At 37.7% G+C, this 23,415-nt stretch overlaps 1 protein-coding gene across 1 annotated transcript in view; it reads right to left on the bottom strand.

Moving 5' to 3' along the window:
• The window catches only part of Agbl1 (ATP/GTP binding protein like 1), an 842,475-nt gene that overhangs the window by 237,737 nt on the left and 581,323 nt on the right, over positions 1 to 23,415 (bottom strand). Inside the window, exon 22 of the mRNA XM_021168273.1 lies at positions 2,201 to 2,358. Coding sequence (XP_021023932.1) covers positions 2,201 to 2,358 — 158 coding nt within the window. The remainder of the gene's footprint in view (positions 1 to 2,200; positions 2,359 to 23,415) is intronic.

Below are 23,415 nucleotides of genomic sequence, written 5' to 3'. Positions count from 1 at the left end.
GAGAGAGAGAGAGAGAGAGAGAGAGAGAGAACACTATCTTTGTATGAGATGCCACATAGTACCTGCTGTATTTGAAGCCTGACACTGAATTCTTTAGACTTGAATTAGAAAAGGCATTTCTTTGATAGATTTCTTCTTGTTCTCGTTTACAGGCAACTAATACTTACTGCATTGGATCAAACAGACGGGCACAATCAATTCAGGGAAAGAAAGCAATGCCAGTTCTGCTCAATCTTCCCTCAATGAGCAGCTGAGGATGGAGGTGGGAGAAAGGTAAGGGAGACTCATCTGTTTCCCCACCCAAGATTCCTCAGCAAAGGAAAAAATGAGAAGACAACTGGAAATATAAGTTGAGGCGGGCGAATACCCTTGCTATCAGAGGGGGAGTCTGAAAACTGAGATAAAGTCAAACATGCAAATCGTGTGGTTGCTGAAAGGCATGGAAGGAAGAAGGTTCCCATGGAAGGAGTGTTGCCCACACAAAGGGTAAAGGGTGGCAGTGTCTCCTGGGCCGGGGCCTGGCACGGGATTAACTTAAGTCTCTGTTGTCTGGGTTCTATATTACTCTGTGCTGAGCAAGTTAATTATTGTATTTAGCTAATTAAGTCCCAGAGAAATGGAGGCTTTCCAAAGTTGTTTTCATGTACACTGCTAGATCTTTTTAGGCATGACTGGCCATTTAGTGAGCTGCCACATGAAGTGCATTTTAACTGTGACTCACAGAAAACTAATGAAAATTAGCTGGAAATAAAAGTCTTCTCCATATTAATACTTTTGCCTTTGCTGTTGGAGGTAAAGTGTATGGTTACGTGCGTCCTCATTTATCAGTAGACAACAAATCATATAAGGCCCCACTGCTGTAGTCCACGATTTAGCCTCTTTGGGACTTCGATGACTTCTGGTCCTCTAGCCTTTTACATAGTATTATTTCTCCGCATTTTGTCCCCAAATTTATTCTGCTCAAGAAATAAAGCATTTGTCTACAGGAAAGTGCATCAAAAGCTCATGTGTGAGTCTGGCTAAGGGTTTAAGACACCATTGCATACACTAGCAAGATTTTGCTGAAAGGACCCAAATATAGCTGTCTCTTGTGAGACTATGCCAGGGCCTAGCAAACACAGAAGTGGATGCTCACAGTCAGCTANTGNATGNATCACAGGGCTNCCAATGGAGAAGCTAGAGAAAGTACCCAAGGAGCTAAAGGGATCTGCAACCCTATAGTTNGAACAACATGATGNACTAACCAGNACCCNGGAGCTCTTGTCTCTAGCTGCATATGTATCGAAAGATGGCCTAGTCGGCCATCACTGGAAAGAGAGGCCCATTGGACTTGCAAACTTTATATGCCCCAATATAGTGGAATGCCAGGGCCAAAAGAATGGGAATGGGTGGGTAGGGAAGTGGGGGGGGGGTATGGGAGACTTTGGGGATAGCATTGGAAATGTAATTGAGGAAAATATGTAATAAAAAAAATACAAAAAAGGGGGGAATTTGTAGAATTCACTTTTCTCTGTTTTTGTTTGTTTTCTGTTTGTAACTGTTGATGCAGTGTGACTAGAAACCTTCCTGTCATAATGAACTCAATCTTCTCATTTGGAACCATAAGTGAAAATAAACAATTATCTTATAAAAAAAAAAAAAAAAGCTCATTTGTATAACAGTTACCTACACCTTGACTCATTACTGATGCCCAGGTCTCAGATATCCAGCCATTCTCTGCTATGTTAAGTAATTTCTCTTGACCAATTATAAAACATCTATCCCAGAATGACAGTGTTTGAAAAACAGACCCTTGCACCAAGCATCAAGATATCAACAGTGTGACACTCCTCTATTTCTATGTTGAGCGATAGCCCAAAATTGTTATATGCATAAGAATGTAGCACAAGGAAAGAAGTCTGTACTTGTGTAAGACTATGGCCCTAAGTTTCAGCTTCCTTATCATTAGCAATAAGTATTAATTATATATTCATAAATATGTAAAAATGTTTATCTGCATGTGTGTCCAAGGAGCAACCTCCTCACATTTTCTGTATCTGTGCAGTTCAAAGTCTGGCTTTCCTCACAGGACAGTTGAACCTACCTTCATCTGGTAGCTCATCCTTCTTCTCTGTCTATCAAGGACCTATCAATCCACTTCACCAGGACACTTGTACTAAATATGCTGAAGGCATCCTTGATTCCCTGGTAAGCATCTTACCGCTGGAGGTAGTGTTCCAGAACATCCGCGTTCAGCAGAGATGAAGCTCGAGCCAAGAGCTTATGGCTACAGCTTACAGATTTGAGTTCCAAGATGAGCAGTCCCAAGCAGTACATGGCTCCCATTTCTTCTAGTTCTCCAGTACCAAACTGTAGACCCTGCCAGTTAAACAAAGCAATCAACAGTGACTACTCAGTGGGAATCAAGTAGTGATATTTTCAGATTAGGAGGAGAGACTCTAGATGTCTATCTATCACAGATATTGAGGATTTATAGTGCTTGTCAGTCACTTTCCAAAGTTGGCTTTTCTCAATTTGTGCTGCATGAACATTTTGCACTTCTGCATTTTCTGACAGGATAGCAAGCTCAAGTGGAAGATAAAGGGCATGAGTGGCACAGGACCAGTCACACTGCCACATCCCTTTGCAAAGAAATCCACAAATCTTCCACCTGCATTTTGAAAAGGAGTTTATTGTGGAAACAAATATATCATTATCATCGTTGTCATCATTATCACCACCATCATCATCACCATCATCATCATCACTATCACCACCATCATCATCACAATCATCATCTGGTTAGGAGATATACAATTTGTCATTAATTTGAACTATGGCAAAGAAGAAGGGGTCCTTCACATATAAATACTGAAACTGCAAAATAAACTATACACTTCCTTCAAACTATCTCTGTCCAAAGGTAATACACAAAAGCAAAGCTAAGCCTAGTACTCTTGTTATAGTTCATGAAGTAGAGGTAAGCACACTGACCAGGTAGAGAGAAAAGCAGTTTATAGCAATTGACAAGACCTTTTCGGGCACCTACCTACTCAATGCCAGTAAGTGTCCAGAGCATCTAACAGACTCCCACACATCATGGTAAGCTATTTCCCTACCAAAGTCCTACAAGGTAATTATTTTCTCTAATCCACAGAGAAGATTCAGACATATAAAGCCAAGGAACTTATTCAAGGTCTCACTGCCCGTAAGTAACTGAGACCAGCAATGGACTTGGCCTTCCCCATCACCCATGAAATCCAATATGCAAATACAGATAGTGACACAAGAAGGTAAAGCGTGTGCTTTTCAGAATTGGACTTAAATCACAGTTCCAGTATTTTCTGATAGGGTAATGTAGCGTGCTGAAACTTTACTACTCTTGAATTTCTCATCTGTAAAATGGGATTGTCTCTCCTCCAGACACCTAAACCATTATACATTCCATCACTTTTACACTTGATGAAGAAATGCTCCAAAGTCCCTGCAATATAAAGTTTAGCCCAGATTCTCTTCCTCTTTGGCTAAAAATAAGGTTTAATGAGATGGAGTTCAGAACAGCCCTAGGACCTACATATAAAATCTAAATAAAATTTTGCTGAAGGGACCCTGGTATAGCTGTCTTGTATGAGGATATGCCAGTGCCTGGCAAATACAGAAGTGGATGCTCAGTCATCTATAAGATGGAACGCAGGGCCCCCAGTGGAGAAGCTAGAGAAAGTACCCAAGGAGCTGAAGGGGTCTGCAACCCTATAGGTGGAACAACAATGTGAACTAACCAGTACCCCCAGAGCTTGTGTCTCTAGCTGCATATGTAGCAGAAGATGGCCTAGTTGGGCCATCACTGGGAAGAGAAGCCCCTTGGTATTGCAAACTTTATATGCCCCAGTACAGGGGAACACCAGGGCCAAGAAGTGGGAGTGGGTGAGTAGGGAAGCAGGGTGGGGGGAGAGTATAGGGAACTTTTGGGATACCATTTGAAATGTATATAAAGAAAATATCTAATAAAAAAAGAAAATACCAAAAAAATCAATAATTGAGTTTTTTAATAAAATTATATTTTGATCATATCATATTTTACTAGATAAAATAATTACACAAAAAGTGGTTTCATTCAGTGTCTCATAATATAGTATATTACAATCACAACAAATAATTATAAAATAATAAATAATAATTTATTATATATTTCAAGACAACTAAAGGCAAATTTTTGAATCTCACCAGCACAAGAAAAATGATACATGTTTGATGTGATAGATATGATAATTACACTGCTTAATCATTAGACATTATATGCATCCAGCACAGTTCCCAAAAATAGGTACAATTATTGTGTCAATTAAAATTAAAATGTATGAGTTTCCATCCAAATAAGAGTGCTGTTATTCTAGAAGACCAAGCTAGGGCAGAACTGATTCTTTAGCCCTGCTTTTAAACATGCCAAAGGAAACCAAAAACAGAAAACAAAACTTGATATTGGGAAGCACCAAGCCTCATGGGAGGCTTCCAAGGTAAAAGCACCCCAGTGTGTGGAAAGTCTCAGGCTGATTTGAGCTGCTTGAAAATTGGATTTTCTGCTTGTTTTGACACCTGTTTCCTAAAGAAAGGAGACATTACATCAGAGCTGAAGGAAGCAAGTTCCTCTGTAAACAGCCGCTATACAAGGAGCAGACAGATGTTGAACAAATTGCTTTTATTTCCTTCTCCAGTCCACGGGGGGAAAGAAGACCAGAAGACCATTTTTTAAAGAAAGAAGGAAAAAAAAAAACCCAGAGCCCCTTTCCATGCACAGAAGTTCTAATGTCTGATTTTTTTTTTCCTGACCATATGTAGACTCTTTTCTTCTTTGGAGAATAACGTCTCTGGATATCAGAGGAAAGGAAGTAGAGGTCACATCCAACTGGTGACCTTCCTCTTATCTGTGACTTAAGAAGGTCTCCTAGAAGGAAAAAGCAAAACTCCAGCCTTCTGGCCCTCTCTCTGTGCACCCCTTACACATGGAAAACCAGCCTCTGGCTAGGCATGTAACTGAACAAGCACTGTAGGAAACACATCGACTACCATACTCAGTATTGATGGGCTGGGGGTCACTCCTTCACACAGGTGTGCTTCTATATGAAGTGATAGTATTTATAACATGAAAATAGCTTCTATTTCAGGTGTAGACCCACGTATTCCAGGCAGCACTTGGCGTCATAAAAACACTAGTTCAGAAAACTCCTCAAAGAACTCATATCATTTTATTGACTGGGAGACTTGGGTGAGTCTGCAGCTTCATTCTGTTCTCTCTTATTGATTTTTTCTTTCTTATTTTATTTTCATTTTCACTCTCACACAGTATTAACAATATTTGTTTATATGAACGATCTCTTTCTCACATTCATATCCTGGTGTGGAAATAAATTTCAAGAGGAAGGACAGAGCACCATCTCTCTCTTACTTAACATTAGTTCTCAGGCACAGAATACACATCCATCAATGTTACACTGTCCCTGCCTAGTGACTGCACAAACAATGCTTCTTCCTGAGTGAACATGAAGAGTCCTTCGAGTGTTTGCTACGCACACACTGAACTCCTCACATGGACTTTGACTTCTCCGGGTGGGAAATTCATGAGTGCCTTCAAATTTAGTTCTCCCATTGTCACACTCATGGGTATGATGTGTAAAACATCACCTAACCAAGGGTGGTCTCATAGTAATGACTATATAAATAAAGCTATAGTTGAACAGTTTAAAAGTGAAAGACAATAAAACAGAAACCAACTTTCCTTCCTAACAGTTGATTAGCTGCCCAATAGAAAAAGTTCAAACTATGTTGCCTTCAGTACATAAGATTTTGCTTTCTATAGCTCATAAATGTAGTGAGTGTAAGAAGACTTTTGGTATTATTTCAACATTTAAAATAAGAAATCAATCATCTCTCTTCTGGTTCTCTTACATTAGAAAATGACTGCTATAGCCCCATCCAGCCTCCAAATGAGGAAAAAAATAGGGGGAGATGTCACCAGAATGAATTTGCTTACATTTCACTCACCACAACAGTATCCTAAAGCCACCCTATGTTTTTTAAACAGTCTTTAATAGAACCTTTCACCTTGTTCAATCTCATAAAAGAAGAGAATAAGAGAGAAGAGCATCAAGTTGTATAAGACAACCACATGCTCTACTTTGATAATTTGGTATAATATTGCTAAAATATGCAAGTAGCTGTTCATGATAGCAGTAAGTACAACTCTTTGCAGCAACCATTAAATGTTTTCCATTGATAATTCCCGACCCCAAACAATATATGTTATAAGTATGTCCAAAACAGTAGATTTAAAAAAAAACCACGTAAATGTAAGTAACATAAAGGTTAAAATAAAACAGTAAAATAATTACTAAGATAAACACATATGAGAAAAATGTCAATTTCACTATTTTAACTAGACCTACCATTTAAACCCACTAAATTAGTGGATATATATTTAAGATTGTAATATTTCTGACCTCCCTTTATACCCAAAGCTCCTAGATTCCAAAATGTCTGTTGGAATGTAAATTGATTCATACCTTTAGGGAAATTACTCAATAACATTTGACATGATAATGTCACTTCAGGGAACTATTTCTAATGAACTGATTGAAAATAAAAGTGAAGCTATATGCATAAAAATGTAAATTACACCAATATTATATATAATAATCAAAATTTGAGGGAAATAAAACCTAAATGTCTAATAAAGAAGGAATGACTAAGGGAACTTTAATGGAAGAAATCTGATAAGGTGTAATGGAGCCATTAAATTGATAATTATAACAACCATTTAGCAATATGGAAAATGCTCATGATTTAATGATAACATAAAGCTAGAGACAAATTATACAATAATACAATTTATCCTGAAGAGTTAACAGTGATGAGAGGTGGTTACCCAGGTTCCTGGACTACAATACAAACAGGCTTTATTGCTATAATCTTTCAGTAAAATGCAAATTTTAGAAGAAAGATCTTTACAATGATATCTTGAAAATATTTGCCTCCTAAAATTCCAAGAGAACTTTACTTCAAAGAAAGATTATTACAAATACTAAAATACTAAAATATTAAAGTCCATCAATAAATGGAAGGTATATTTTCCTCAGACTCTTGAAAAATCTGTTAATCCTAGTTTTGAGGATCTAGGTGGTTGATATTGCTGTTCTCATGAGTCTGCAAACCCCTTCAGCTCCTACAGTCCTTGCCCTAACTTTCCCATTGGAGCCCAATGTTTGACTGTGTACATCCATATCTGTATTGGTTTGGCTCTGGCAGAGCCTCTCAGGGGACAGCTATAACAGGCTCCTATCAGTAAGCACTTCTTAGCATCAGCAATAGAGTCTGGGTTTGGTGTCAGCAGATGGGATGGATCCCTTGGTGGGGCAGTCTCTGGATTGCCTTTCCTTCAGTTTCTGTTCTACTTTTTGTCCCTGCATTTCCTTTTGACAGGAGGAATTCTGGGTTAATATTTTATGAGGTGGGTGGGTGGCCCCATTCCTCAATGGGGGGCCGTGTCTATTTACTGGATATTATCTCTAAAGGTTCTATCTCCCCTTTGTTGGGTATTTAGGCTAATGTATGACATGTGGGGTACTGGGAACCTCTTGGGTCCCTGGCATCTAGGATTTTCTAGTAGCTACCCACAGTTTTCCCTCTCCCAATGCTATACACATACTTTTAAATTCCTGACCCTCTGTACTTCTCCTCCATCTCCTCCTATATATGAACTCGTTCCCCCTTTTCCCTCTGCCTCCTCTCTCCCTCCCAGGTCCCTTTCTCCCTCTACTTCCCAGAGATTATTCTCTTCTCCCTACTGAGTAGGACTGTAGCATCCACACTTTAGTGTGCTATAGATCACATTTTTAAGTAAAGTACTTTATGTACTGTACTGTGAATTTTGAATTCAAACCTTTTTGAGAGTACTGTTGTGTGACTACAATTGAAAGCTTGGGTTCTCTACACCAAGCCCATTGAATATCCTTATTATATTCCTTCACAAATTAAAAATTTACTTTTCATTGATGACTGTGGTTAGTGTGTGGTTCTCACTTCATATAATGATATCTATTCTCCAATTGATCCTCAAACTATGAATGGTCTTCAACTTTTGCCACAAATCTTAAAACAGAAATTGTTGGCCTTTGAAGAGTTCTAGAAAAGTCTCGTTTTATAAAAGATGTCTACCACTGAGCACCCCTAGAAATATATACATAGGAAAAATAGTATGTTAATGAGAAATAATGTAGTTAAATGTAAAAAATAATTTCCAGACACAAAACAAATGTTTTCTACTAAAATAGATTGACTATCAATATTGTAAAAGCAGCTAAGAAATGTTATGTCTATATTCTTAGAAAGAAGAAAGTGTATATTGCATGTAGGGTAAACAAAAAGCATGGAAAGGGTATAGGGTATATCAAGAAATTAGGAAAGAATGAACAATGGAGGTGGGAAATGGAATTACAAGATAAAAGCAGATACAGAAAGGGTTAACAGAATTATGAAAGATTAAAGGTCCATCACAGAGGAAAGAACTTCATGATTCTATCCAATATTTCAAGGGAAAATGGATAAAAATGATAAGTATTTATGACAGATGAAAAAATAATGATGTCCTATTTTTTGTTTTGTTCTGTTTTTTTCTTGAGAATTTCATTCTTAATCATATCTACCTTTATCTCTGTCATAATTCCTATGTCTATACTTCTTTCCCTACTCATATCTGTGTCCTCTTATCATTATATATAATGATATCCACTATATATGTGCATGCATGTACATAGACACAAATATGCATATACACATACATATGTGCATGCACACATAGATAGATAAATAAATTATAGATATACAGGTAGAGTAGATAGATAGATAGATAGATAGATAGATAGATAGATAGATATGTATATATATCATATATGTGATGAATAGATGGATAGATAATAGATTATAGATAGGTAGGTAGATAGATAGATAGATAGATAGATAGATAGATAGATAGATAGAAAGATAGATAGATAGATAGATAGATATGTATATATATCATATATGTGATAAACAGATGGATAGATAATAGATTATAGATAGGTAGGTAGTTAGATAGATAGATAGATAGATAGATAGATAGATAGATAGATAGATGATAGANTAGATAGATAGATAGATAGATAGATAGATAGATAGATAGATAGGTGAGTAGATACTAGATAGGACATAGAGACAGGGATATATACATTCTGAAATATATACATTCTGAAATTAATGAAATTCTATACTTAGAATTACAATATACAAAAGTTATGCAATGTGACCTAGTACTTTGTTTGTTTGTTTGTTTGTTTGTTTGTTTGTTTGTAGGAGTAGGGTAGTGGTATCATGGGGAATGCCACTAAAAGATATTTTGATACAACAAAAGATTAAAAGGTAGAGAAGGAAGAAGAAACTCAGGACATGTGCATGCATTCTCAGGAAGGCACTGTGTATGACAGCATGACTTGGACCTGAAAGGCTTCATCCACAGTACTACCATGTCTATATGTGTGATTTGAGGGAAGTCATCTGACATTTTAGTGCCTCAGTATCCTTATAGGTACAATGAAAATGAAGTGGCTTAAAGTTCATGGAGCCTCTGAGACCATATTCTCTCTGTGTGTCTCTGCCTCTGGGGTGATGGGGAAGAGTTGTATGGGAACGCATGTGTGGGTATGCAACTTAGCCTATGCATTGTTATGAAGTAACAAAAGCCTTCACTGTTATCAACAATAATAGCAAGTGCTATATAAAACCAACAACTCTAACATTGTCTTTATTAAAGCTATGGCCTAATTTATAGCCTTTTCTCATCACTATTAAATAATATTACTTCGAAAGTTCCAGAAAATCCAATAAGAAATATGAGCTTTATATATTACAAAGGAAGGAATCCCATTATCATTGTTTGAAGACTGATCCTATACTAATATAAGCCAAACGAATCAACAAGAACACAGAATGCATTAGATACACATAAAGAACTGAGTAAGGAGACAAGGTTACAAATTAAATACATGAAAATCAATTTTCTTTCCCGAAACAGCAAAATAAATTATTAAGTGTAATAAAAAGTCTAGTCACAATAGCAATCTAGCTGAGAAATATCTGAAAATGGACTTAGTAATAACCATCCAAGAGTTATGTGGTACATTCTTGCACTTTACCAAGAGCTAACAAGGAATATTTAAACAAATGAACAAATACAGTGAACTCTGAGAAAGCAAGCCAGAAACACATAACATCAATTCTCCTCATCTTGGCCTACAAAAGCACAGGAAATCAAAGTGCCAATAGATGGTTTTCAGGGTTGATAAAATAATTCTACTTCAAAAGAACACATGGCAAAAGCCTCCTCCCACAGTTCCTTTGAGAAACAGTCTAAAAAATAATGAGTTTTCATTCACAGATAGGAAAATCTTATCATATGCTTTAAAATAAACATGTTTCATTTTGTCATATTGTTCTCTATTGCACTCTCCTAACAATGTGCTTGTTTGTTTGCATACAAATTAAAGGGTGCCGACAGCTGTATATTAACAAGGCTACTGGTATCATCTATCCTACAGGTCAGATAATGATGAGAATAGAACATTTTAATTAAGGTAAATACACTCATTTGAAACTGAAAAGTTTTTGTGACTTGGTTATTGCAATAATGATCTTACTGCAATGGTTTTGAGCCAAAATCATGATATCCAGGAAGGATGCTTGTCATTAAATGTGATGTGATTGATGCAAAACATAGCAGGAAGAGCAAGGGATGAACACACATAGCAAGTGGCTTGTACAGTGCAAAGGATCATCATGGCCTGGGTAAGCTGTGTGCTGACACAAAAGCATGAAAAATTAATTGGTATGACATTTGAGGAGAAATCTTAGCCCGAGTATGAAAATCAACCCACTGTGATAATACAATTGAGATTGAAATTTAAAGGCCTTAAAAACTAAAGACTAACGTTTTATCACAACACATCTCTGGTAAAGATCTGAAAACCAGGAATCATGTGATCCCGTCACCAATGGAAATACGCATTCCTGTGTCCACAAAGGACCAGCTAGGTACATATCCTCCAAGTCTTCAGAATTCTAACTCCATAAAGTAATTTGAAGGAAAAAATTGACTTCCTCAGTCAAGACACTACATCATGGCTATGCCTGTGGTATCACCTGTTTAGAGTACATTCCATGAAATGAATACATTCATGGTCACATAGCATGCCAGTGTGCATTTAAGACTTTCTCTAATGTTCATCTTAGGTTTACTTCTTGATTTTTATCTCATTAAAACATTATTTTAAATTTTCATACATATATACTATGTATATAATAATGTACATAGTATATATTACATATATTAAATTTATACATATATTTATATATTTCCTATGCATATGAAAGAGTTGCGCTAACCACTAACTCTTCCATTCATTTCCCTCTAGCTATTCCCAACAAATCATTGGAGCATGATCAGCCTACCATAGACTATGTCTCCAAAGAGTAGACTTCCTTCCCCAGGAACCACCAGCTGTCGTCAGCTCCTCAGCTAGGATGGAGCCTCAGGTGCTTCTCTCACAGATGTTGGAGTTTTAACTAGCTTGACCTTGAGCAGATCTTGTTCAAATGAATTACATATACACCGATGTTATGAGATCACATGTACAGTGGGCATGTCATATCCAGAAGACAGGATTTCTCAAAATCTTAAAGTGACCTCTATGCTGAGATATCCAATCCAGCACTGAATAGCTGCACACAGTAAGTTGTTTTATCTCAAATATTTTTTCTCTAAGAATTTTTTCTATTGTTTTCTAATAAGCCACATTCAATGCCATTCAAAGTTTTTCAACAATACACATAGTTCAAAGAACAGTAGCATATCTGAATTGGTATTTTATATAACAGGAAATTTCAAATTTATGGATGGAATTAAATCTAAAATTATCTTGCAAATGTGGAGATTCAATTGTTTTAATTTAAACATTTAACAGGTACAAAAAATAGAGGGATCAAATGTGGTAAGTAATATGTAAGGTTTTATTGAAGTATATTCATTTTACATAGCACAGAGCCTTACAAAGAGATTTCCACGAAAGTGTTTAAAGTGTCTTAGCCATAGTTTCTCCTATACATCCTTTCCACTATTCTTAATCATTCTCATTAGTGCCCTTCACTCTTCAGGACAGTTCACTAAGACTTATGTCATTTATACATTCATGACTTTACATAAAATCCAAAATAAACAAATGAAAGGAAACACATTTTTGTTTTGATGATACTGTCTATATTGATAAACCCCTGGTGTATCCATTTTCTTAAAAACTACATCACAGCCAGGCGTGGTGGTGCACGCCTTTAATCCCAGCACTTGGGATGCAGAGACAGGCAGATTTCTGAGTTCGAGGCCAGCCTGGTCTACAAAGTGAGTTCCAGGACAGCCAGCGCTATACAGAGAAACCCTGTCTCGAAAAACAAAACAAACAAACCAAAACAAAAACAAACAAACAAAAAATTTACATCATTTTGCTTTTTAGGTATAAAAAATTTCCAACTAAACACACACATGCAAGCACACACATACACGCACACACATACACGCATACACACACGCTCACACACACGCACATTCCACAAAGTCTGCCAGGTTTATCTGTGACATATTGACTTGGATTCTTTTAATTGAATACCTACAAATGCACCTGGCTCATGTGATGTGGCTATTTCCAGTTTTTGAAAAGAAAAAAATCTCCATACTTCTTTCCAGAGTAGCTTGACTAGATTACATTCTCACCAGTAGTGGATAGAAGTTCCATTTTGCCTTCATCCTCACCAACATCTGTTATTTTCTGGACAACTGTCATTTTGACTAGTATGAGATAGAATCTCTGGGTCATTTTAGTGGGTGTTTGTCTGACATATCCAGTTTTGTAAGCCTCCATTTTCTTTGTGTGGTGTTCCCTATAACCTTTAGTATTCCATTCTAGGCTTTTACTATTTTCCTTGTGATGTAAGAATATCACAATTTAGATCTAACAATAGACAAGAGGTATCTATTTCCTTGGAATTCTTCCTAGAAACATTCTCAGAACATTTATGAAATACAAGTGTAGGATGAGAGTGAGGGTGACCTTTGAGAGTTTTGTAAGAATTATTTTTATTATTTTAATCACATAGATCTATGTTTCTGGGTATGTATATGTACCTGTGAGCTCAGAAGCCCACAGGGGCTAGAGATGTTGGATCTTTCCAGTGGTGAAGTTATATGTAGTTGTGAACTGACCAATATGAATATCAGACACTTAATTTGGATTGTCTGCAAGTGTAGTAGTGCTCCTAACTGCTGAGCCACCTCTCCAGACCTATTATGTTTTTTTAAACACTTCAGAGAAAGCAGTGAACTAGAACTCAGTTTGTGCATCCGCCACCTTGACATGCACCCAGCAGAGAAGTTAGAACTGAGCCAATCCATCTATGCAGAGCTGAGATCTCTAATAGGTAGCAAGGAAGAAAGAGAGAGGCTGGTGGACAGGCTCCATGGCCTCCTCGCATATCGACTCCATCAAATGGACTTTAATGCTTTCATGCTGGGGACCAAATCAATCAGAAAACGTGTTGGTGTCTCTGCCAGACTCTATCTGATGGGTTCTTCTATACAAAGTGCCCCCCGCCCAGTCCCCATCCTTTCAGACCAAGTTTCCTCTTCCATTACTGACAACTGTTTCCCTAGTAACTAAAAGAAAAAAAAAATAAAACCAACCATAGATTCACTGGACCAGCAGGGCACAAAGTGTGAGCTGGATTTCAAATATGTCCTTATTTCTATGTTGGACTTACTGGGGCTTTTATTGGTGATATTGTCCCTATACCATGAGTGACCAGCAAAGCTGTCTGTGCGTGCCTTTCATGTCTTTAAGAACCACAAGCCTGTGGTAAATTGTGAAGCAAATATTGTGTCTTTAAATAGCCTAGAATTTAAGCAAGGTTATTTCTCTGACCCACAGATATATAAACTGGTAGTTCTGTATGAAAAGTTATATAGATAAGGACCAACCCAAGGATGACACAAATCCTTGTTCTAAGGCAGCACAAGAATTATATAAATAAGTCAATATTCATATAATTGTTTCTCAAAAAGCTTTTGAAAGATTTGGAAGTCTTCTTTTATTAAGGTTATGCATTCCCAAAGCTCTTGTTCTTTTTGGATACTTCTACCAACATGTTTCCCAGTATGATACAAGAACATGCATATCCCAGCTAGGCATAGAGGCAGCAAGCTTTCCTACTTCATTGTTGCCACACACAACCCAGGCATTCATCTTCTACAACTTGGCCAGTTCTATTTTACATGAAGACAAAAGAGTTGTCTCTAGCTCTGGGTCTGTATGGAGTCTGTTGGATCTCAGTTGGTATTTTCTTTCTTCCCCAGCAGACTTGAAAGAGAAGGCAGAGATGTTGCATTCCCCATACATCCCATATGTTATAGCCATCATTTAGAGAAACTTGTCTAAAAAGGACAGTGATAAACTAGAGCCTTACTGGCCATGGCAATGGAGCAGGTTCTCCCTCTGAATGTTTACCTCTCTTGTATGCACAGAATAACATGAACATGAAGCTACAACTATCACTTGCCCATGTGTATGCTGTCTATGAAGAAAGGGATCCACTGTAGATGCCTTTGCCAGTCACACTGGCTGGCTGGTAGGTTTTATGGGTAAGAACACCATTAAAATCAAGTCCAATAAGGCTCAGAGTATGATCTGCATATTTATGCTTGCCTATGAAATAAATGTTCATGAATTTGTGTCTTTGATGAGATAAGAAGCCTGAGCCAAATGGGAAGTGAAGCTGGTAACTAAGCCCACGGTTTAAGTTCAGCTGACTTTAAAAATTAAGGGAGCATCATGGTTGCATTAATTTATACTGTCACTGGCTTCGTACAGAACAATGGCATAACATGGGTCAATACCTCAGAAGAAATTGGTCAACAGATAGTTTGAAGAATACTACGCATGAGTACCTAGTCCCCAGAAAGGCCCGTTACATAGTATACCGTTTGTTGGTACTCAGTTCTTAGGTGTTCAGAATCATAACCCTCACACTCCCCTATCCAAACAACTATATTCACATTCATAAATCCTTTACATTCAATTCCTTCAGTTTTTAAATGGGAAAATATTTCCCACTACTAAAGTGCTTCTGTGTCAGTGAGATAAAAAGAACATATGTCCTGCCCTAAGGTATAGAATATATGCTCTGTCTTGGTATGAATTAATTCAAGGACTTCGTATGTATATGCAAGTACATGTATTTGTGTGTGTGCACATGCATAGATCAGAGAACTTTATATGTCTCAGTACAAGGGAACACCAGGGCCAAGAGGTGGGAGTGGGTGGGTGGGTGGGGGACTTTTAGGATAGCATTGGAAATGTAAATGAAATAAATACCTAATAAAAAAGGTATTTCTTTCCTGGTTTCCCCTCCAAAACCCCTCTATCCTCTGCCCCCTTCCCCTGCTCACCAACCTACCCATTCATAATTTCTGGCCTTGGCATTCCCCTACACTGGGGCTTAGAGCCATCATACAATCAAGGGCCTCTCTTCCCATTGATGACCAACTATGCTATTCTCTGCTACATATGCAGCTGGAACCATGAGTCCCACCATGTGTATTCTTTGGTTGGTAGTTTACTCCCTGGGAGCTCTGGGGGTACTAGCTAGTTCATATTGTTGTTCTTCCTATGGGGTTGCAAACTCCTTTAGCTCCTTGGGTACATTCTCTAGCTCCTTCATTGGGGACCTGTGCTCAGTCCAATGGATTGCTGTGAGTATCGACTTCTGAATTTGTCAGGCACTGTTAGAGCCTTTCAGGAGACAGCTATATTAGCTTCCTGTCAACAATCACTTGTTGGCATCCACAATAGTGTCTGGGTTTGGTGTCTGTATATGGGATGGATCCCCAGGTGGGGGGAGTTGCTGGATGGCCATTCCTTCAGTCTCTGCTCCACACTTTGTCTCCTTCCACGGGTATTTTGTTCCCCTTCTAAGAAGGATTGAAATATCCACACTTTGGTCTTCCTTCTCCTTGAGTTTCATGTGTTTTGTAAATTGTATCCTGGGTGTTTGAAATTTCTGAGCTAATATCAACTTATCAGTGAGTGCATATCATGTGTGTTCTTTTGTGATTGGGTTACCTCACTCAGGATAATGCCCTCCAGGTTCAACCATTTGCCTAGGAATTTCATAAATTCATTCTTTTTAATAGCTGAGTAGTACTCCATTGTGTAAATGTACCACATTTTTTGTATCCATTCCTCTGTTGAGGGGCATCTGGGTTCTTTCCAGCTTCTGGCTATTATAAATAAGGCTGCTATGAACATAGTGGAGCATGTTTCTTTCTTACTAGTTGGAACATCTTCTGGATATATGCCCAGGAGAGGTATTGCGGGATCCTCCGGTCTTTATATGCCCCAGTACAGGGGAACGCCAGGGCCAAAAAAGTGGGAGTGGGTGGGTAGGGGAGTGGGGGTGGAGGGTATGGGGGACTTTTGGGATAGCATTGGAAATGTAAATGAGGAAAATACCTAATAAAAAAAAGAAAAAGAAAGAAAAATGAGGATTCTAAAATAGAAAAGTGTTACTTTCATATTAATTTTCTAGTTTTGGAAAATGCTGAGGAATGAGAATATAAAAATAATTTAGAAATTATTTGTTGTGTGTGGTCTTTATAAAGGAAGAGAATCAGCAGCAGTAACTAGAAAGCTAAATTCACTCTATGATTAAAAAATATGAAATTAGGCTGTGCTTGGTGGCCCACACCTTTAATCCCAGCACATGGGAGGCAGAGTTCAGCAGATTTCTGTGAATTTGAGGACAGCTTGGTCTACATAGAGAGTTACATGTCAGCCAGGACTACACAGTAAGACCCTGTATCAAACAAAAGGAATGAATTGATATTTAAACCAATGTAATTAGACATTAATTGACATATAAATAAATCTTATGAAATCCAAAAAAAAAAAAAAAAACACCAACGAATTAATGAAATTCTTAGTCAAATCTATGGATCTCTGGGGCTCTCTTTATTCCTGCCCTCCTCCCTACTGATGAGGCTCCCTTCTTTGTTTTATTTTTAATGTGGATTCTGGGACCCATGTTCAGGTCCTCATGCTTTCAACTCAAGCACTTCATCACCAGTAGCACTTCCTGAGCCTATGGTCCCTGGGATTTCTGGTACATGAAATACCCATCTAAGAGTCACAGCAGGTTTTCACAGATAACAAATGTGTATCTATGCACTTCTGTGTATCAGTGAGTGTTATTGCTTCTGCTTGGTTTGGGTGTTTTCTTCTAAGTGTATTATTTCCTTTTCTCCAAATTATTTTCTGGTCAAAATGGTATAGATAAGACAAAGCAATAAAGTACCTCTGATATTCAAATGAAATTAGAGGTTTTATCATTTTATCTAATTAAATTATTGAGTAGGGCAAGATAGAATAACATTCCTAAGGTATATATTCAGTATAGAAAATATAAGCTTATTGGAATAAAGAAAATGAAAAATTTGAAGTACAGAAAAATTATCCCAAAACAAAGATCCATTTGACTACTCAGATGTGTTTGTTGAAAAACTGAACAGCTAACATAGCAAGCCAAGTATGGTAAGCAAAGAAGGAAGGCACTCTTGTAAAACTCTATATCCTGGTAAAATGTTAGCATCCTCTCTCAGAAGCATAGGTTAGAGGGTACTTGAGTATTGTTTGTTTGCTCTCCCAAGAGGATTTATTTGGGTTTCAGTAATAAAATTAAAAAAAAAAAAGGCTGTGAACACTTGATTATTCTCAATACCATGTAAATGTCCATGCAGGCTTCTTTTACTCATTATCTCTGGTTACATGAAGAATTAGATTGTTTGGTGATGATTGATTGACAGCTTAACTGGGCCAAATTATCATGACTGGCAGATAGTTATGAACATGTACGGTCATCTCACACATCAAATGCACATCAGTGTAGTCCACTGTGTCCTAGGACTGAAGCTGACGGAAGACGTGTTTCCATTTTGCAGGGCTTGACACCCCCCAAAGATGGCCTTTGCTTCCTATAGCTACTGCAGGACTTGATTCATGGTGTGATTTTAGTCCGAGATGCTCAGTTAAAAGATCACCCAAAAGGATAAAAAAGAATCTGTCGGCTCCCAATAATCATACAGGTAGAGCTTCATTAAAATGGAGAGACATTTGCATTTTTCAGGAAACCAAACCTCTGTGACTCAAGCTGATACCTTAATTTACAGACAGCAGTGTGCACGTGCCTACAGACATCTTCTGGTTAGACACAGGCTTATCTTTTCAAAGAGTTGGAAAAGTAGTACAACTAAGCTTGTATAGAAGCATAGCAGCTTGAGTACCCTTTCTTACTCTTCCGCAGTCCCTTGTAATTACGCCGCCTGCCCCTTGCCTATAGACACTCAAACTGTAAGTATGGCTTGTCACCTTTACCCTCCCTCATTAATACATATATGGTTTTCCTTCTATTTTGTTTTGTTGTTGTTGTTTTGTTTTGTTTTGTTTTGGGGGGGTGTTCTTTTTTTTTTTTCTGGAGCAAATACATTAAAGAGTGATGGAATGGGGGAAATAGGAAACAAATAAGAAGATTTCACAAGCATTGAGGTCTTTAGATTGTTATGTGGCCAGATTCCCTGTAAAGATCCAAATAATGAGATCTGAACAAAAGCAATAGGACCACTTTGTATTCAGTTCAGTCAGTAAGGCTTGACCAAATGTAGAGAAAAATTATCACTGACAGCTTAAAAGCAATCAAATGGCTGTGTAATCTTTTCAAAAAGATTTAAATCAATAAGTAAATTAAGAAGTAATGATTAATTTAAGTATTTGAGCTGAAATATCAATAAGAAAAATTTATTGACCACATTTGAATATTAATAGAGTTAACATTAAAGATGATTGTTTTTTAAACTTTCTATGTTGTTGCTGTTTTCAGACAGTGAAACTGAGACTAGCACATTTACATAAATATTTGCAAAAATATGGGTAAAAGGCACATTCTAAGAAGGCAAAGCATTCTGATTATCTGAAGGAGAAATTTATTAGTGTGTTTATCTTCATAAATTTATTCAATTAATTTATTTAATTCATTTTTCACTCTAAGCAAAGCACTAGTGGAATATATATTGTGCACGGTTTTGCATCAAATATGCCTCTGGAACCAGATGCAAGATGGGAACCCTAGTCCAAAAATGCCAGTGGTAGATCTTTTCAAATGAAAATGAAGGTTCTGTTTTTCCTTTATCCTATGCGTGCCTGAAGAACTGACATTTTCTGCAGGAAACATTCTCTCCTGTGAATGTAAGTCTACATTTCTTTGGTTTGGCTTACCAGATAAAGGAAACACATTAAATTCATATCAATCCAAGAGTCACGGAGCAGCGACGTCAAACACTGTGCCTGTGGCTTGGTGATTCCCTGGGGTTTGTGTCTATGTAGACAGGCTTCAGAATCCATGAGCAGACAAGTAATAATAGTAATGAAAGCAGTAACAGACCTGAGCACTGCCAGGCTGTAATTGCTCTGGCAGCCAAGCAAACAGTCCTACTGTCTGCCTACACAGCTTTGATACCCAAGCACTCAGGAGGGAACAGCTGGAAACCCCAGCAAGTAGAATCCTTGTTAGTAGACTTTGTTCACTTCAAACAGGGAGGAATGTTTTATTTTTTAATGAAGCCCTTTCCAATCAGCCCTGTCTTCTTTCGGCCTGCCTCCAGCCTCATTCAGATATCATGTTTTACATAAGGCAGAGTGTTCAGGAAAGATTCTGTTGTTGGCAAAAGAACTGACAATCAAAGGCTCTCAAAGTTCAACACAGAGCAGCAGATAGCTGTGGGATTTCTGGGGGAGGGGCAATTAATACTGCAATCAAGAAGGAAAAGTCTGAATTGGGGCAAGAAGATGAACCTACACCAGGAGCTTCTGAAAATCTAGGCCTTGTCACCCAAACTTTTGTCATCACAACCTGTGGATATTTGAATGAGGAGAGCCACTGTAAGCTCATGTATTTGAGTTGAGTATTTGGCCCCCAGTTGGTGGAACTGTTTGGAATAAAATCGGGTTTGACATTGTTGGAGAGGTTATATTACTGATAATGGGCTTTGAGGTTCCAAGACTAATGTCAAGCACAGTGTGTAATTCTGCGAATCATGTTGTGAGTTCTCAACTCTTCTTGCTGCTGAGCCATTGATCCACCATCATGGTAACCCATGTAAGTTAAGTCCAAACATATACTTTGTGAGTTGTCTTGGTCTTCATGTTTTATTTCAGAATCAGGAAAGTAACTAATACATGGCCGGGAGCAAGGTCATAAGATAATATTAACTTTTTCGTTGCCAATAATGCATTGCTATTATTTCATAACTATTTAGTAGATGTGGAGATACGAGACAGTTGTAAACCTCTGAAATTTTGGGGAAAGAACAAGAATTTGAAAATCTTTAGATCTTTTAGGAATTACTTGAGGGTATAAATGAGGTGGTGAGATGAAGATTAAATTAGAGAGTGTGTTGTGTGTGTCAGAGAGAGAGAGAGAGAGAGACAGACAGACAGACAGAGAGAGAGAGAGTCACAGAGAGAGAGAAGAGAGAGAGAGAGAGAGAGAATATTTTCTGCATTTCAGTAGCTTTCAACATGCACAGTGATTTTGCCCTGAGGCTTGATATAAATAAACTGACAGTTTGATTACCTGCTAATGCCATAAGAGAAGGCTCTTTCAAAATAGTTATCAGAACCTTCATAAAGTAAGGAAAACTTATGACAAGAGGCAAGAGGAAATCATTGCTCCACAGGACAGGAAAACCAACTGGCCTGAAGGTTGCAGTCATGTGGCCTTTGGTGCTTATTGCAAGTTGACTTTATCCCAGGTTGACTCCTCTTCCCTAAATTCTAAAATCCTATGGATATGTGGGGATTTTTAGACTATGGTGGGTAGTTAGGATATTACTGAAAGGAATCAAATTCAGAAATGAAGAGAGTCTTGAAGGCATTAATACTTAAAACAAAGAAATTTGGTGGTCTTGAAACAAATCATGTTAAGAACTAAAGAATCAATACTCTTAAAATCAGGTAAAAGCAAGGGAAAAGAAAATATAATTTCATATAAGAAGGGAGACCAGAAACCCAAAATCTGTCAGATAAAATTGGATCTGAGTTTCTTTGAGATTCAGATTTTGTGTGCAGTTGTGAGGTATTCCTATCATTACAGGGTAGTCCCAACTCACCGTGCCTCACTGCATCTTTCAAGTGGGACTCTGAGGAAAGAAGGGCAGCTCTTTTAATACTACTTGACGAGGAAAAAGAGCCAATGAGAAAAATTTATTAATAAATATATTATTAAATTTCAACTAATGAATAGTTAATACATTTGATTCATTGGCACTATTGGGAAAAATGTAAACACACATAGTTACATTTTATTCTTGAAAGGTTTACTTAATTCCATGGCCCCATTTCCTAGTTCTACCTTCTGAAATGGAGTCAAAATAATAGAAATGAGGGGAGTGCTAGATTGTTGTGCATGAGAGCTGTAGGATAATACCTATTGCAAGTAAAAGAGATTTTTCCAGGAAGGAAAGTAGCCAGGTTATAGAAACCAACTGCCTACATGCCAGTATTCTGTCTTACATTACCAGATACTTTGTTGCTTCTTCTTTTTTTAAAATTTTTTTCTTGGATATTTTATTTATTTATTTTCCAAATGTTATCCCCTTTCCAGGTTTCCCTTCCTGAAACCCCCTATCCCATCCTCCCTCTCCCTGTTTCTATGAGGGTGCTCCCTCACTACCACCCCCATCCACTCCTGGATCCCACTCCTCCTTCACATTTCTTACACTGGGACATCAGGCCTTCCCAGGACCAAGGGCCTCTCCTCCCATTAATGTCCGACAAGGCCATCCATCCTCTGTTACCTATGCAGCTGGAGCCATGGGTACTCTTTGGTTGGTGGTTTAGTCTCAGGGAGCTCTGGGGGTGGGGGTGGGTACTAGTTGGTTCATATTATTGTTCCTCCTATGGGGCTGCAAGCTCCTTCAGCTCCTTCGATCCTTTCTCTAGTTCCTCCATTGGGGACCTTGTGCTCAGTCCAGTGGTTGGCTGTGAGCATTCACCTCTGTATTTGTCAGGCTCTGGCAGAGCCTCTCAGGAGACAGCTATAAGCAAGCACTTCTTGGTATGTGCCAAAGTATCTGGGTTTGGTGTCTGTATATGGGATGGATCCCTAGGCAGAGCATTCTCTGGATGGCCTTTCCTTCAGTCTCTGCTCCGGTCTTTGTCTCTGTAGTTCCTCCCTTGAGTATTTTGTTCCCCTTTCTTTTACTCAGAATCTCACTATGAAAGGCTGACTAAATAGAAGACCACTTTATGTCCCCTTCAATAAAGGTCAGGACTGGTATGTAAACTTAACCACAAGTTATTTTTTATCTGTACAACAATATATGAAGATGACATTGTCAAGACAATGTGAGACCTTTCTCTGAGACCCAAGATGATACCTCTTCACTTTAAACAATATAAAATTGCTAGTACACTCTTTCTTGAAATGCCAGATCTGTGTGCATTCATATAAATTTCAAGTAATTGGAGTAAAATGTAATACTGTGCATGGTTTCTCACCAGTTGTAAAATGGTAGAACTATTTTATGAGTATTTAATATAGAATACAAAGCCCACCTATAAATCACAATTACCATTATCCAATAACCTGTAGGGAAAAATGTCCAAATTCATACACCAAAGAACTTCATGATTTGATCCATTACTTGGAAGGTGAGGGAAAGAGCAGGCGTCATCATTCACTGTCTAACAGTGTTCTACTGCATACTCCATTTATTTATAGCAAATCCAAATGAGGATGCATACTTATCTCTATATTATAGATGAAGAGGCTGATGGACAGGAGAAAAGACTAAACTACCTTGTCCATTAGTTTTTCTGCTAGCCATATTTACTATCTGTGAGAAGTCATTTCTCCAATAAAACTTTCCTAAAACACAATCAGAATTTCTTTGTAATCACTACCTAAACTCCACCTTTAACTATCTATTTAAACAAATTATACATCTTCTTAACTTCTACAAATTGTCAATTATTTCCTTTCTCTCAACAATTGCAAATTCTATTTGGGTGTCTGTTAGAACACAAGTGCTTTATAAATATTCTGATTGTCATATGTGTTTATTAGTACATATTGACTTGACAATGCTGGTGAGGATGTGGAGTAAGAGGAACACTCCTCCTTTGTTGGTGGGATTGCAAACTTGTACAACCACTCTGGAAATCAGTCTGGCAGTTCCTCAGAAAATTGGACATAGTACTACCA

Source organism: Mus caroli, chromosome 7 (assembly GCF_900094665.2).
Source record: "Mus caroli chromosome 7, CAROLI_EIJ_v1.1, whole genome shotgun sequence".
Taxonomy (NCBI): Eukaryota; Metazoa; Chordata; class Mammalia; order Rodentia; family Muridae; genus Mus; species Mus caroli.
The sequence above is the reverse complement of the archived record's forward strand: the minus strand, read 5'-3'. Positions and strand labels throughout refer to the sequence as shown.